This window comes from Arabidopsis lyrata (genome assembly GCF_000004255.2).
Source record: "Arabidopsis lyrata subsp. lyrata unplaced genomic scaffold ARALYscaffold_1, whole genome shotgun sequence".
In the NCBI taxonomy this organism is placed as follows: domain Eukaryota; kingdom Viridiplantae; phylum Streptophyta; class Magnoliopsida; order Brassicales; family Brassicaceae; genus Arabidopsis; species Arabidopsis lyrata.
The window spans coordinates 4,333,155-4,348,765 of NW_003302555.1; the positions used below are offsets into that span (position 1 = coordinate 4,333,155).

Here is a 15,611-nt window from a genome sequence, read left to right on the forward strand (position 1 = left end):
AAATTAAGCTTTAGTTTAGTTTGGCTAAAGTAGTAGAAGATGCAGAGTTGGATTGTGCTTCTGGTGACATGAATCTTTGATTCAGAAACTTCCATAAATACTATATGTGCTTGGCTAATGGAAATGTAAGATCGACCATTCAAAAAGACGCTGGAAACATTCTCACCTTTGGCGGATATGATCATATCAAAATTACAAACATTTTTACTTATGAGATTTTTGAAATGTCAATGTTACATCACGGATGTGTAAAAGCATTGAAAAGAAAATTGTTAATCCTACCTTTCTTCTGGGAATACCTTGTGTAGAAAATTGACAAAGCGTTTTGAGTAAATGGAAGGTTCGGTCACAGATATTGTCATCGGATCATACTGCAAAGACTTGCAAGTATGTTCCACTTTCTTCTTGGTGTTATACTCCTGCAAGATATCTATGATTCCCATGTACACAACCACATCGTATACTTCAAAGAGCTCAATTGTCGCCGACTCTTCCTTGTCCTCAATAAGCTTGTGATGAGCTTGGGCCGGCATGTTCACTCCTAATTGTACCCGCAGCCTAAAACAATAGATCCAATGACATTGTTCAGCTATAAGTACCGGTCAAATGAAGAAAGCAAAAGAGGAAATAAGCAACCTTGCAGTTCCGGGAAGAATAAGATCAACTTCCTGCTCGCCAACAGAAAATGCTCTGAGTGTGCTTCCTCTAATGTGAGGACCCGGTGCAGTATTAACGGAATTGGGTTCATGAGTTACCAAAAGCAATCCTTTTGGTGGAATGGAGAGTTCCTGAGCCAAACCGACTGAAAGAAAGAAAAAACGCGAAACGGTAAGTTATATACATGCCCCATTTCTTCATTTCTCAGTTGTGTAATGATCTTCTAATATAAAGACATGAAGTGGCTTGAAAGCTTGTCGTTAGGATACTGACTGATAGAATTCAAGCTCACGGCTGAATTACCTAAGCCATCGAAAAACTTTTATGTGCAAAAGGTATCCTCTTGAACCTACCGTCTACAGAAGAAACGCTTTCTTGATCTGACATTGCATTTGGAGGCTCAAGGATATCATGAAGTTGTCCAGGAGCTCTAAAATGTAATCCCAGTAAAAGACTGTAGTCAATGATGTTCAGCGATTCCAAGAACGAGCAGTCTAAGTAAATTTGCCTGCCATGTGGGGACAACAAGAAGGTTCCACAAACAATTAGAGACTTTCAAATGCAAAACACAGCTGTTTGATCATTTTTAGAAAGTGTAAATGATTTCAGAAAGCAGATTTATGTAGAAAATAGCCGTGTCACATAAAGCTAGAGGTTCCCTTAGCAAAAAAAATCGATAATCTGTCGTTCAGCTGAGTATAGCATATCTTTCACAACGGAAATGAATCAAACGATATAAAGAAAAAGGTATTGCACTCACTTGAAGAGGGCTTCCCGTAACAGCTTGTCCATATGAAATTCATAAGCTAGATCAAGATCTTTCAATGTGGTCTTCTCTTGGATTTTAATCTTTTCAGTAAATCTCCCTTGAGATGAACCCTTTAGATCATAACGACGATGAATCTTCAATTCTGTGCAAAACATATTCCCCATGACCACAAAGCGTACCTATCAAAAGACCACAAAGCTTATGCTAAAAAAAGTGGAAAAATAATGGAATATAAGCTATAAAAGGGACAAGAGAAGTTCTTACCTTTTTACCCCACTTGAGTGTTATTCTGTGAACTCCAAAAAATTTGGTTATAAGTGTGTTTTCATGATCCCCTACATGTTCATAGTACTTGGGCAACATTCTGAGTAGAACCTAGAAAGAAAAAAAGCTGGATGATTTTAGTCATTAGTATCTGTTATATAGACATTTAGAACGTTACCACCAAATACTAAAGAGTTTAGCAATATAGACATTGTTTGTGTGACATTGCAAGAAGGGCTTACAACATCACTCTAAACCACTACTATTGGTAAAGAAGAGAAAAAGTCAAATCACAGCTTTGTTCAGTTAGTTCAAACCTGCAACTCAGATTTTTTTAATGTCTTGATCACAAATCTGTCGTCGTGAGAAAGGTAGAAGATACTGCCACTTTTCCCGGGGGAAGAAATTTCTGTTAGGCCATCATCACCACAAATAGACATCATGTACTCTGCAGCATCTAACTTGAACATCTGCCGTAAATTCCTGAAACATTACATTGAAAATCACGCACAGTCTATCGATTTAAACAAATAACCACTTGTTTCAAGGTTCCACAAAACATCACGCACGGCTCCAATTTATACGGTTTATCGTTAATTAAAGTACTTTATTTTAGTAGTTTCAAGTTTCAACCCACTGGTTAACGATAGCAGAAAACCCCAGCAAGATCAGATCTTTAAGAAAGGTGTTCTATCTGATCAAAGGAATAACTGAGGGATCACACAGAGCTAACTAGTTCGTAAATTTTACAAAACATTTAACTTGAGATCAGTATCCAAAACTAATATACACATTCAAAGATTATTTACTCTGAATCTAAAGTTCTTTGGTAATCAGCCTGAAGAAAACTGTTTTACCTGAAAACCATAGGACAATAGTCTTTCCAGGAGAAGTCGACAGATTTGTGTGGAGGCGTAAAATTGGAGCCGTCTCTAGGGAAGAACATCTTTGTTCTAGCGTTCTTACCAAAGTCAGAAGCACGCACTTCTCGCCTAGGCACTGGTGTAATTTTTCCAACAGTATACCTGTGAACCTCAAAAGATTGTTGTGTTAGAGGAAGAACTAATTCTAAACCAATCTTAGTGACGTATGCAGTAGATATATACGGCCATCATATAAATATGCAAACAGGTTGTCTCTTGGCCTGTATGCGGGTCTGAGTCTAAAATTAAGCCATATTGCAGAAATAATACTCATAATGTGTCATAGACTATAACAGAACAGTCTTAAGAATCATGAAAATTGAGAAACATATTTAAAAGAAGTGGTTTACGAAAGCTCTCCACCTTGCTAACATAGTAAAAGGAAGTGGCTTAGGGTGTTGATTTAGTTTACCTGATACCAAGTTGGAGATTTAGCATTAGATAATAATTGTGTTCCCCCCTAAGAAAGGTCAGTAAAGACCTGGCCCTGACTTCTTTAGGACGATGTGGAGGTTTAATTTTGTGTGACCTGTCAACAGAACTCATGATAGTTTCTCTAATCAAAACTCCTTGCATGTATTCCCTTTCGTAAACAATACGGTTTCTATCTTGTCCCTCGCTTTGGCCTGAGCCAAAAAACCGTGCAGACTTAGATAACGGCCCATGACATGTAAAGTCTCTTGGAGGATCACAGGTCCTCCAAATTTCATCCGGCAACCTATCTAATACGCTACCCGAATTTTTCGTGGTTTCACCAGCTGAAGTTTTCACAGAAAGACTTTGTGTCACAGTGTTTAAACTCCTTAGCTCTTCAACATTTACTGATGCACTACGAGAAAGTACAAACTTTCCAGTGTCATCATATTCAAGAGAGCGAGACCACTTCTTTAGAGATGGTTGTTTACTTCCAGCAGGATAAAAGACTCCCTTCCCGTCTTTTAGGCCTCTGGACCAGGTCCCATAATATAAACATCCATCAGCAAACTTATAAACTCCAGAGCCATGTCTAAAGCCATTCAACCAAAAACCGTCATACAGATCACCATTCGCCCATCTCATAACTCCTCTCTCACACATCTTACCCTTTTTCCAATTCCCTATGTACCTATTTCCATTGGTCCAAGAATAACTACCACGCCCGTCTTGTAATCCTTCTTTCCACAAACCGTCATATAGATCTGAGTTGGAATACTCTTTCCTGCCAAGCCCATGCCTCACATTCATTCTCCAGGCTCCACTATAGACAGACTCATCAGGTGAGGTCATGGTGCCAAAACCATGAAGGTAACCACCAGAGAAATCTCCCTCATATTTAGCTCCAGATGACCAAATAAGCTTCCCTTTGCCAGAGATTTTGCCTTGATCCCAATCACCCTCGTAGATAGTTCCATCTGACCACGCATACTTTCCCTTCCCATTAGGAAGTAATCCTTTAACTTCACCAGAATAGAAATCACCATTTGGGAATTCTCTATCTCCAGACCTGAGGATACAAAAAGTATCATTTCACTGAAGGAGATAAAAAGCAGGAAGATTGATTAACAATAAAACACACCTCATATCCATCTGGGCTTAGCTTTTGGTGATCCTAGAACATTGTTCCGCAACTTACATATGATTTGTAACCCGTCCTATTGTGCACATGCTACATCCAGATTCTGAATCAAAAAAATTTCCAGAGAATGAATCAATGATGCAGAAACAGACGGACTCTCCTGGAGATTTAATCACTCAAATTCCTCTCAAAGCAACATTTTGACTGAAAAAACCAGAGCCTAAACTTGAGGGTCAACTAAAATTAGGTTCAAGCAATAGAAATTTATGAGTGGCTTGTCTCAAATCCAGTTTGCCCCAGAAAATAAATGCCCATCAAAGTCAGAAAGCAAAACCAGTACTCAATATCAGCATTACGAAGAGATAGCTATTGCGCAGCTCCGTTCTCACTCATTACACAACCAGATTGAGAAAACAAAGAACTAATCTTTAATTTGTGGTTAAGTAAGTAATACACACAAGTAAGAATCTCGAGCTCGAATCTCAGAAGATGACTCTTACAAGTAACAAATTTCATAGATTTCTTGGTGAATAAAAACAAAATCAAGCTCAACAAAATCGGACCTTGATTCGCAGGAAACTTACCCAGATGAAGCTTGTGAAATCGAAGAAGAAAAGCCTTAAGATTGATTAAGCAAAAGCTTTGTTTTGTTGTGTAGAGAAGCTTTAGCTGCTGAGAATTTATTCTTTGAATTTGGTGTTTGCCCATGCACCAAGTTCCATTCAAACACCTTTCTTTCTTTTTTGGCGAATTTATGCTACCTGTTTTTTTCTCTTTCTTTTAAATATTAATAATAATACTTTATTACATTTTGACTGGCTGATAATAAATACGGACACATTTTTTAAGAAAAACAAAATACTACAAATTTTTGTTACATCTGATTCTTACTCCAGAGGTATATATATATATATATATCTTTATAGTCATGGAACATATATAAGAGAATTAATACAATTCAGAGGAAATTAACGACATGTTAATAATATCAGAAGCTTGGCTAGATGCATATTAATACAAAAATATAAAACATAAAATACGTAAGTAGTTTAATATCCAACAAATTGCCAAATTTCTGTTTTCTCGTTACAGTCAACCCAATGATCATTAGTTTTTAACGAAATCAATAATTAATCTAGTTCATATCTAATTATATATATGTTATCGTCTATAATCGACAGACTGTCATATCATTCAGGAGTGTTAATTCTATAATCCATCCATATTTTATTGAACACGTTCATTGACTAATAATCCACGTCTAGCTTTTGTTATATATATATAAAAAAATGGGTATTCACGAACATAATCGAACAGTCCTCGTATGAAAACCTTTTCACCCCCAATTTTATTCTATCTTAGCAAAATTAAGATTTATTAAACTTTCGTATTTGTGTACTCACATCACATGTTGAGTGGCCAAAGCCATTAACCCACCAGGGCTCTCGGTCGAATAAAAGCTTTATTCCCTCGAGATAAAAAGCATTTTTATTGAATATATGTGGTACCGTTGAATACGTGTGCTCTTGTCTAGTTTATCGAATATGATTTGGACAAATTTTTGTATCAGTTCAGCCATTTTTTTCCGTCAAGATTCAACAAATTATTTTCAAATGTTAGAAAAGTTGCACAGGTGTATTTCTCTATATAGTAGGTCAACCAATATGCATGTAAGATATTCTTACGTTGGAATTTATTATTATCGCCGTTCCTAAATATCAAATAAACTAAAGGGTATCTGACTAATCCAAACGCTCCAACAAAAGTGTTGAGAAAAACCCCCTTCGAATCGGACCAACCTCCTCTAAACTATTTTGTTGGTTTGACGATGGAACAGCATTTTTGAAAACGTATATATATTTTGTTTTGTGTGATAGGTTTTAGAAACCCAGTTAAATCGCACTATGGCTAAAAAAGATTTAAAATCAGAAAAAGACGTTGCACCGTCCAGGATCAGATTCAGATATCCCTGAATAAATAAAAGAGCCCGACCACTTAAATATTGTTCTGCTGAGGACTTTTTAAATAGCTAAATTTAGATGCGATTAACGATGTTGACGTCGGAAGGTAATATATAAGAGATATGAACGAAGTTGTTATTCGCGATTCAATGTGATAGCGACTTGGTGAATCGTGACAACACAACAAAAGAAGACAAACGATCATAGGACCCTTACAATATTGCTTGATATATTTTGTTGCTTCTGCTTTAATGCTTGTTAACAAAAATATATATACTATTTCTTCTTTGCATGTATATGTGTTAATTATTCATCTGATAAGTATTTGCAACAATCGAATTTCCTACTATATATATTAATGCAAAAACCATTAAAAATGACCAGTATAATATTAAAAGATTATCGCACTACAACTATTCCAATGTTGGTGTACGTTATTATAAAGGTGGTAAGACTAACAAGTTATTCACAAATAAATGATCTAATTTATTATAAACCACGACATATAATTTGAATGCCAGATTCAGTGATTTGCAATACCAAGATTCCTAGCGTAGTATGAAATAGTATAATTTTACATGTCATATATAAAAGTTCTTAGGCTTTTTTTTACATGTCATGATATAGTACATATATTCACTTGTAACAACAAAAAGTATCCATTATTTACCTTTCTAATATATTTTACAACCTAGCAAGACTATTAGTGACTAAATATAATTGCAACAATGGGTTAGAGTCTCCCACATAACGAACAGCAAAAAAGTATTCGATTAAGTTAAATTAAAATTTGGTAAAATTGAGAAAAAAAATGGTGAAGTGGGTGTCACGAAACGTATGAAGAGAGGGGAAGTGGGGCTGTGCTTGTTCCTTGTCGGTCTCCTGCCGTACAATCCGTTGCAAAGAATCTCATTTCTTTCTTCTACAATATTATATATATGTAATTTAGAGAAACTAGGTTCAATAGAAAAGCCATTTTAATAGGTTGAAAAACATGTCAGAGTGAGACAACTTATAACTTTTCTTGTATATAACTCGTAAAAATGAAAGTTTTTTTATATAAGAAAAGAAGGAAATATTGAAAGTTTATGAAATTTTTTACAATTTGTTTTAACGATGCATGCATCATCACATAGGACGCACAAAGAACAGTGCATGATGTGACTAGCGAGTGTGTGCGCATGGGAATTTTTGTCAAAGATTTTGTTACTGTACCTCTCAAAATTTTCGTATTTGGATACACAAGAATAATGGGATGGACAATTCTCCAAAATAGCACAAAATTACAAAATTTGGTGTTAACGGTATGGCCCGTTAGATAATCCTTTCAAATTAATGGTTTGCATAGGCCCATTTTCAGAACAAGTCAAATGTGATGTGAAACGCGGCGTTTCTTCTGTCGTTGAGGATAGATTTGGGATTAGATAAGTTTAATACGACCGATAATTTACTATACCACCATTCCCTTCTGAAACTAGCACTCGAGCAACAATAAAAAAAGCGGGGGTATTTTGGTAAAAGAAAGTGGAACATCGATGTTCAAAGAAGATACTCTCGTAGACTCTGCTGGTTAGCTCGATGGAGACGCCACTTCTTCTTCTGGGACTTGAACTTCGATGTCCTCCTCATCTCTTCAACACTCACTCTCGTCCCTCTTCCTCTCTCTCCCTTCCCGCCTTATCCTTACGAATCCTCACTTCGACGGCGGCAACGACATCTACCGCCGTTGTTGAATCACCAGCGACCGTAGCAGGAGCTCCTCGTTCTAAACGTCATTCCAATTCATATCTAACGAGGAAATCCGCCATTTCTGAAGTTCAACGCTCCTCTGATTTTCTCTCTTCTCTGCACAGGTTTTACTATTTATCTTCAATTTGCTTCAAATTAATGTCTTCGTCTGTTGTCATTTACTCCTTTCAAACACTTCAAAAAATTTGCTTGTGTCAAAATTCTGTCTTTTATACTATACAGAGTCAAACAAAAATCTCTAGAATGCTCAGTTCTGCTGCTTATGGAATGGTCTATAGGATTTTAAATTGATCATTTTTTTTTCAAATTGCGGAAAGTGACTTGACCACAGCCTTACTAGCGATGCATAAGAGTTGCTTGTTTCTAAGATTCACTTAACAAGCATGCGTAATCTTTCTGTTCCATAGTCGCGTGTTCATGATCTGGGAAATGTTTTTCCTCTCATGATATACTCTTCTCTCTGCAGATTAGAAAGAGTTTTGAAGGTACAAGACTTGAATGTGATTTTGCGTGATTTTGGAATCTCTGGACGATGGCAGGATCTTATACAGGTTTGTTGTTTTGCAACATGCATTCATATAAAGTTTTATGTCTATATAGTTTCCTGCTGAAGCAAGAGTTTTATTTTTGTGAAATTTTTGTAGCTCTTTGATTGGATGCAACAACATGGAAAGATTAGTGTTTCAACTTACAGCAGCTGCATAAAGTTTGTGGGGGCCAAAAATGTCTCCAAGGCTCTTGAAATTTACCAAAGCATTCCAGACGAGTCTACCAAAATCAATGTCTATATATGTAACTCCATTCTTAGTTGTCTGGTCAAGAATGGAAAGCTTGACAGCTGCATCAAATTGTTTGATCAGATGAAGCGTGGTGGTCTGAAACCAGATGTGATTACGTATAACACGGTATGCCAGCTGAAGTTTTCATTACAGTAGTAAATGTCAAAATATTTCACATATTTTCTTCCCTTGAAGCTTAAAACGATTATTCCCCCTTTCGCTTATGAATAAGATCCTTTAGCTTATTGAGAATTGCTGATTCGTTTCTGCAACATCTCGTTTCGTTTGGCTTCTGAAATATATTTTATCTTTGATGTATTAGTTGCTTGCAGGTTGCATTAAGGTAAAAAATGGATACCCTAAGGCTGTTGAACTCATTGGAGAGCTGCCACATAATGGAATACAAATGGACAGTGTGATGTATGGGACTGTCTTGGCCATTTGTGCTTCAAATGGTCGATGTGAAGAAGCTGAAAACTTTATCCAGCAGATGAAAGCTGAAGGTCATTCGCCCAACATATATCATTACAGCTCCTTGCTCAATTCTTATTCTTGGAAAGGAGATTACAAGAAAGCTGATGAGCTCATGACCGAGATGAAATCAATAGGATTAGTGCCAAACAAGGTTTGTTTTTCTCATCTCATGTGATAGATGGATTTATGTGAATGACTTGATATGACTCGTAATAACCATTATCTGCAGATAACACTTCCTAAGAAGTGCCCATTAATAAAAAATGAAGAAGTTCTTTAGATGTCAATTCTATCTAAACATGGTTTAGACGTCAATTGTTTTAAGCGTGGTTCAGATTTTTAACATATATCTAGATACTTTCAGTTTGTGTAACACTTGGAGCTTCATACTCCTAGGTAGATGGATCGGAATGGCTGAACACATAATACCTCCTATCAGCTTCTCTGATGCATTCCTCCATATTCTTTCAAGCTTCCTCTTATTGCTTTTCATAGTTCTTCTCTTTGGATTTTATTTTTAATAATTGGAGGATTGTTCACATGAATCATTTTACTTGTAATTGTATGAGAGATTGGTTCTGTCAGCAGCATGATTAATTCTCGCTTATATAACTCTAGCTGCAAATATTTGCAGGTGATGATGACAACTTTACTAAAGGTTTATATCAAAGGAGGCTTGTTTGATAGATCAAGAGAATTACTTTCTGAACTTGAATCTGCAGGGTACGCCGAGAACGAGGTAGTTAGACAATATTATTTTTCAGTAAAGCTGGCTGTATATATTCTAGAAAAGAGCAATACAGAGAAATGTTGAATGGAGTAAACAGAACAATAATTTATCATGGTATAACCGTAGTAACTAGAGCTCATATAGTGATCCTATTTACTTGGCAATTATCTTATGTTCCAAATATTTTTTCTTCTTCTCTAGATGCCATACTGTATGTTGATGGATGGTCTTTCAAAGGCGGGGAAGTTAGAAGAAGCGAGATCAATCTTTGATGATATGAAAGGGAAAGGTGTTAAATCTGGTATGTTTTGTTGACTGGCGATTAGATTCAAGTTAACTTTTATATTTCATCCTTTACTCTTCTACCGATTGCTGCTTTAAATTTTGCAATATAATTCCACTGCTGTCCAAGATAGGATAGAAACATTTTGCAATGATATCTCTTGGGATAAACACTATCTATAGACTCAATTGAGGGCTTGTCAATAACTTGGATTGAAAAATTCGTTCTGCCCTTGAAGATTTATCACTTATGACTTATGAGTTAGCAATTTGCTACAATTTGGGGTGTCTTAGGGTTAGAGCTTTTCTCCGATTTGTCAGAAACTGATAAAGAAATCACTAAGTAGTATGTGGTTTTCCTATCCAACTTACTACAGATTTTAAGCACAGCACCAAACCAATTTCAGTTTCCTGTTTATCTAGACAATGATGTCAGTTTCCTGTTTTTCAGATGGCTATGCCAACAGCATCATGATATCTGCTTTATGTCGAAGTAAGCGTTTTGAGGAGGCAAAAGAACTGTCAAGGGACTCTGAAACCACTTATGAAAAATGCGACTTGGTAATGTTAAACACAATGCTCTGTGCCTATTGCAGAGCAGGAGAGATGGAAAGTGTTATGCGAATGATGAAGAAAATGGATGAGCAAGCCATTATTCCCGATTATAATACTTTCCATATCTTGATCAAATATTTCATCAAGGAGAAATTGCACCTGCTTGCGTACCAAACCACACTTGACATGCACAGCAAAGGCCACAGGCTTGAGGAGGTAACTAGCATCAAGACATTGCTCGTTTTTAGTGTTCTAATATATAAATCTTGCTTCTTAGCTTTTATTATCTTTGATTTTTATGGTAAGTAATACGAGATAATGAAAAATTCGCATTAACCAGACCCTATTTATTAATTCTCATTTACAACTTGTTGAAATTTTCAGGAACTTTGCTCATCCTTGATTTATCATCTCGGCAAGATTAGAGCTCCCTCGGAAGCATTCTCAGTCTACAATATGTTGCGATACAGCAAAAGAACTATCTGCAAAGAGCTCCATGAGAAAATTCTTCACATTCTAATCCATGGGGACCTCCTAAAAGACGCATACATTGTAGTGAAGGTGTGAAATCCCTCTCTCAGGCAAATTTTAACATTCTGTCCATTGCGTGAATGGTCTAATTTGGTCATCATTCTGTTTCAGGACAATGCAAAGATGATCTCACAGCCTACTTTAAAGAAATTTGGCAGAGCTTTTATGATCTCGGGTAATATTAATTTAGTGAATGATGTTCTGAAAGTCTTGCATGGTTCTGGCCACAAAATCGATCAGGTAAATAACCAACCGGGAACAATTTGAAGCTATTTTGTCAACGTTTTGCTTGGAAATAATTTTCATAACAGTTGAGAAATAACGAAAAAGGATTTCGTTCTTTGATTATACTGTATCTCATTTCTTCTCCGTTCTTTCCTTCGCGATGTGTACTCTTGTTTTCAGGTTCAGTTTGAGATTGCAATTTCTCGATACATTTTGCTGCCCGATAAAAAGGAATTACTTCTTCAACTTCTACAATGGATGCCTGGTCAAGGATACATTGTTGACTCCTCCACAAGAAACCTCATTCTCAAGAACTCTCATATGTTTGGTCGGCTACTCATTGCAGAGATCTTGTCAAAGCATCATGTCGCTTCAAGACCGCCTATAAAATCACGATCAGAGCCAAAATTTAGAAGTACATAAGAATGTAATTTTTCTGGTTCTTTGTTTTTGTCCCGTCGTTTAGAATGTAATAAATGTATGTATCGTGTTTCATGAAATAGATGAGAGTCAAATTTGTAGATGTGCCAGATTGTATCGAATCTTATATACTCTGAACTTACAAGCGAATGATACTGAATACTTCCTCAATATACTTCTCTTAATCGTTTCCAATTTGTAATCCAAGTAAGATGCAAAACCAGCGAATGAACAGAGTGGACACAATACCAAAAACCTTTACCTGAAAGTCTGAAACTGCTCATTCTCCTTATTAGTGGTCACATTTGATAAATTGAGCACTGGGAATGTGTTGGACTCTGTAGTAATCTTCTCCACCTGGTACCAATTTCCCCGTCCACTCCCTCTTCATTCCTTTTATCTTCAGTTCCTTTAAGGAAATTATGTACTTGATCCCTTCCGGAAGCTCTTTCAACTTTCTACATTTATCTATCGTCAAAGTAGGAAGACATGGCATCGAACCTTCTTCTACTATCCACTCTTCCAACTCCTCTTGTTCAGATAGTTTTAGAGCACACAATTGAGGAAATCCCCTTTTTGAGAACACCATTCTGTCCCCGACGAAAGCACCACATGTTAATACAAGAGACTTCAGATAAAGCAACTTTTCTAGAATCGGCATTGGATCCTTCTCCATGCTGCAATGCATTAGCCATATGTGTGCAAGGTAGGGAGGGAATTGATACTGATCAGGAAACCTTGGCATATGCATCGCTAACACTAAATCCTTTAGATGAGTACAATCCAGAACGATTTCTCCTCCATGATAAGCCACACGAGTTTCTTGCCTATCATGTAAACTTAGCACCTCGAGGCCTCTCAGTTGATGGAGTGATGACGACAGAGTTTCAGAATTACACCCGCCAGTGATAAATACATTGAGCTCCCTGAGTTTAGTCATACAGAAGAGGTCCGTCACACTACTGTGTTTCGTTGAGAAACGCCACAAGTACTCGAGGTTCACTAGATCACCTAATTCCAACTTGGTTTTATCATGCATTGACACAGGTAGTAAAAGATACCTCAGTTCTTGCATCTCTTTCAAAACATTTGGCACATGAACTGGTGATCCCACATCAACACGTAAGTTCAAATAATACAGAAGCTTTAGTTTCCGCAGAGAAGAAGGTATATGAGATAACCCCGCTTTGTATAGGCTCAAGAATCTCAAGTGAATGAGCTCTCCAATGCTAGAAGGCATCTTCCTTCCTTCAAACTTTACCCTAGAAAGGTGTAACACCCTGAGCAATGATAAACATTGGAAGCTTGGAGCTGACTGTATACAATAGTCATCCTCGTCACCAAAAAACAAAAGAGATCTGACTTTTTTGTTGTTTTTCTGCCCCAGCTTTTGAAGAGCATTACCACCATGTATGGAGAGTCTGCGAGATCTACTAGGAGATTGAGAATTTATGGTAGAGGTGGATGGAGGGACTTTGATGATTTGTAGGAAGTTCTCTTCTTTGACATAGTTCTCTCATCATGTCATGCATTTGGCAAGAATCAATTCTCGAAGCAAAGTAGCTTTTTTCAACAATAACCATATTTCTCCTCACTAGCTCTTCTAGGTAGCCTTCTCCACTATCTCGGATGGTAGATCCGTCGTAAAATGATGTTATGATTCCTTCTGCAGCCCAACAGTTGAACAATGTCTTAACATTTATCTTGTAGTCTTCAGGATAATGGGCTAGGTAAAGAAAGCAATTCTTTAAACACATTGGCAAATCTTCATAGCTCAGAGACAATACTCGGTGAACCGAATTGAGATTGTTGTCATCTAAACCAGATTTTCCTACGATCTGAGTTCCAATATTGTCACATACTCTTTTCCACTCAGGAACTTTACGTTTCTTAGCTAATAGGCCTCCCAGCACTTTAACTGCTAATGGTAGTCCTCCACAATATGCGACCATTTTCTTACCCATGGCTTCCATTTCGTCATCAACCCTAAACTCTGCAAACCATCACAAGGTAATATTGTAAGATTCGAGCCTTGAATAAATATGTTGCATAGTTTTATGATTTCCCGAGATGATTGGACGTGTCCGGACAATTTGGTCAATTAATCTTGAGGATTGTTGATATAAAACGTAAAGAGAAATTAAGCTTAATTCACAAGATACTTGGGCTTAATTATGCATACCAGTTTCGTCTCTCCTAGGGAACACTATTCTCTCACAGAGCTTCCAACTTTCTTGGGGAGTAAGGATTCTTGGTCTAAAGGCAAAACATGTTGGATCTGCATGTAACCCAACACTCTCATTTCGAGAAGTAAGGAGCATCTTCCAACCTGCAAAAACATATTATATCTCTCTCTTTTTACAATCACTAGTGAAATTAAAACAATTGCTTTATGTATGTAGCAAAAGATTTCACCTCTTTTCTGCGGAAACACGGGTTTAATTAAGTCCCAGTCTTCTTCTTTCCATACATCATCGAGGACAACTATATATCTACCAGTTTCCATCAGTTCAAAGAGTTGACCCTGGAGTGTATATTCATCCATCTGCAAAATGCTACCATCATGTGGTCGAAGTTCTTGCAAGATCCTTTGCCAAACATGCTTCCGTGTAAACTCTTGCGAAACACAAACCCATGCGAATCCATCAAAATGACATCTCACCATGTCATGATGAAAGACTTGTCTTGCAAGAGTGGTTTTACCAATTCCACCCATCCCAGATATAGAAACCACTTGAGTGTTATCATTCTCCACCAAATGACTAACCAATTCTTCAACACTCTGTTCCACCCCCACAAGATCACTTTCAGTATTGTTGGGAAATGTTTGTCGGATCTCCCTTTGCTCCCTTTGTCTGTCCTGTATACACAGCGAACGCCCACCATCGATAATCTGTTGTATCCCTAACCTCTGCATTCCCTCAATCACCTCAGAAATCCTCTTAGTTATGCCTTCGATATCTGAAGCAAATTCCCGGCGATCCACTAAGAAGCAAGCAAGCCTTTCCGCATGCCTCATGATCCCTTTTTCTTTTCCTCTAAATTTCTTCAGAAGGAAGGATTCAATTACATCCTCAGCATCATAAACAATGTCCTTGACATCTTCCAAAAAGTTTCTCACCCTTTCACTTTCATGTTTCCTGGCATCTGCATCTTTCAACAACGACTGTAACCTTCCAAGCTGACGCTTTAGTCCCTCAACTTGCTCATCTATTCCATTCAATCGCGAAGATTCTCGATTCAGAAGCTCCCAAAGCTTCTGAACTCCAAACAACACAACTCCTTCAGCCATAATAACCCTTTACGAGAAAATTTCATGGACAGATCGTTCTAGTGAGACAGAAGAAACAATTTATTAAAACAGAAGAACTTGTTTAGATAACAAACCTGTAATAAGTTTTGACTTAAAAGATTCAGGTATTGTTTATATGTAACAAATGGAACTGGTTCTCGTAATAATTCAAAGACGTATTTTGAAGCAAATTCCACATTCCACTCACCACAACGAAGTATAAACGACGGATCAAAGCAAAACAAGCAGACAAGAAATAAATGTCAAATAACAGAATTTACCTTATGTGAATAAGCAAAAAAAGAGCCTCAGATTAAAGTAGTGAGGGGGTTGACCCCAAGTCAACTTTATCTAGCTACCAAATCCATTGGCTGAAGTGGTTTCTTCACAATAATATCTCTCTTATGATAAATGATCCATCGCCACCTGTAATTCTTCATTCTAG

At 37.0% G+C, this 15,611-nt stretch overlaps 3 protein-coding genes across 3 annotated transcripts; 1 reads left to right on the top strand and 2 right to left on the bottom strand.

Moving 5' to 3' along the window:
• Positions 1–144: 144 nt before the first annotated feature.
• On the bottom strand, positions 145–4,899 carry LOC9325905 (phosphatidylinositol 4-phosphate 5-kinase 7). The gene is made up of 10 exons (XM_021013322.1): positions 4,753–4,899; positions 4,169–4,271; positions 3,026–4,096; positions 2,548–2,715; positions 2,008–2,173; positions 1,691–1,801; positions 1,418–1,605; positions 1,011–1,165; positions 637–802; positions 145–558 (listed from the first exon to the last, which is right to left on the bottom strand). Exons 2-10 carry the CDS (start codon positions 4,177–4,179, stop codon positions 279–281), a joined length of 2,316 nt encoding a protein of 771 aa, XP_020868981.1. The 5' UTR covers positions 4,180–4,271; positions 4,753–4,899; the 3' UTR covers positions 145–278.
• Positions 4,900–7,659: 2,760 nt separating this feature from the next.
• LOC9328671 (pentatricopeptide repeat-containing protein At1g10910, chloroplastic) lies at positions 7,660–12,045 on the top strand. The gene is made up of 10 exons (XM_002889795.2): positions 7,660–7,982; positions 8,345–8,429; positions 8,523–8,783; positions 8,980–9,282; positions 9,766–9,870; positions 10,063–10,162; positions 10,595–10,914; positions 11,083–11,259; positions 11,341–11,469; positions 11,635–12,045. The coding sequence occupies exons 1-10, from the start codon at positions 7,708–7,710 to the stop codon at positions 11,875–11,877; spliced, it is 1,998 nt and encodes a 665-aa protein (XP_002889841.1). The 5' UTR covers positions 7,660–7,707; the 3' UTR covers positions 11,878–12,045.
• Positions 11,902–15,407, bottom strand: LOC9325906 (probable disease resistance RPP8-like protein 2). The gene is given in 5 exon segments (XM_021011292.1): positions 11,902–13,379; positions 13,381–13,867; positions 14,057–14,203; positions 14,290–15,173; positions 15,262–15,407. Coding segments are annotated over 4 exon segments (2,724 nt in total). The 5' UTR covers positions 15,167–15,173; positions 15,262–15,407; the 3' UTR covers positions 11,902–12,166.
• Between the last annotated feature and the right edge of the window lie 204 nt (positions 15,408–15,611).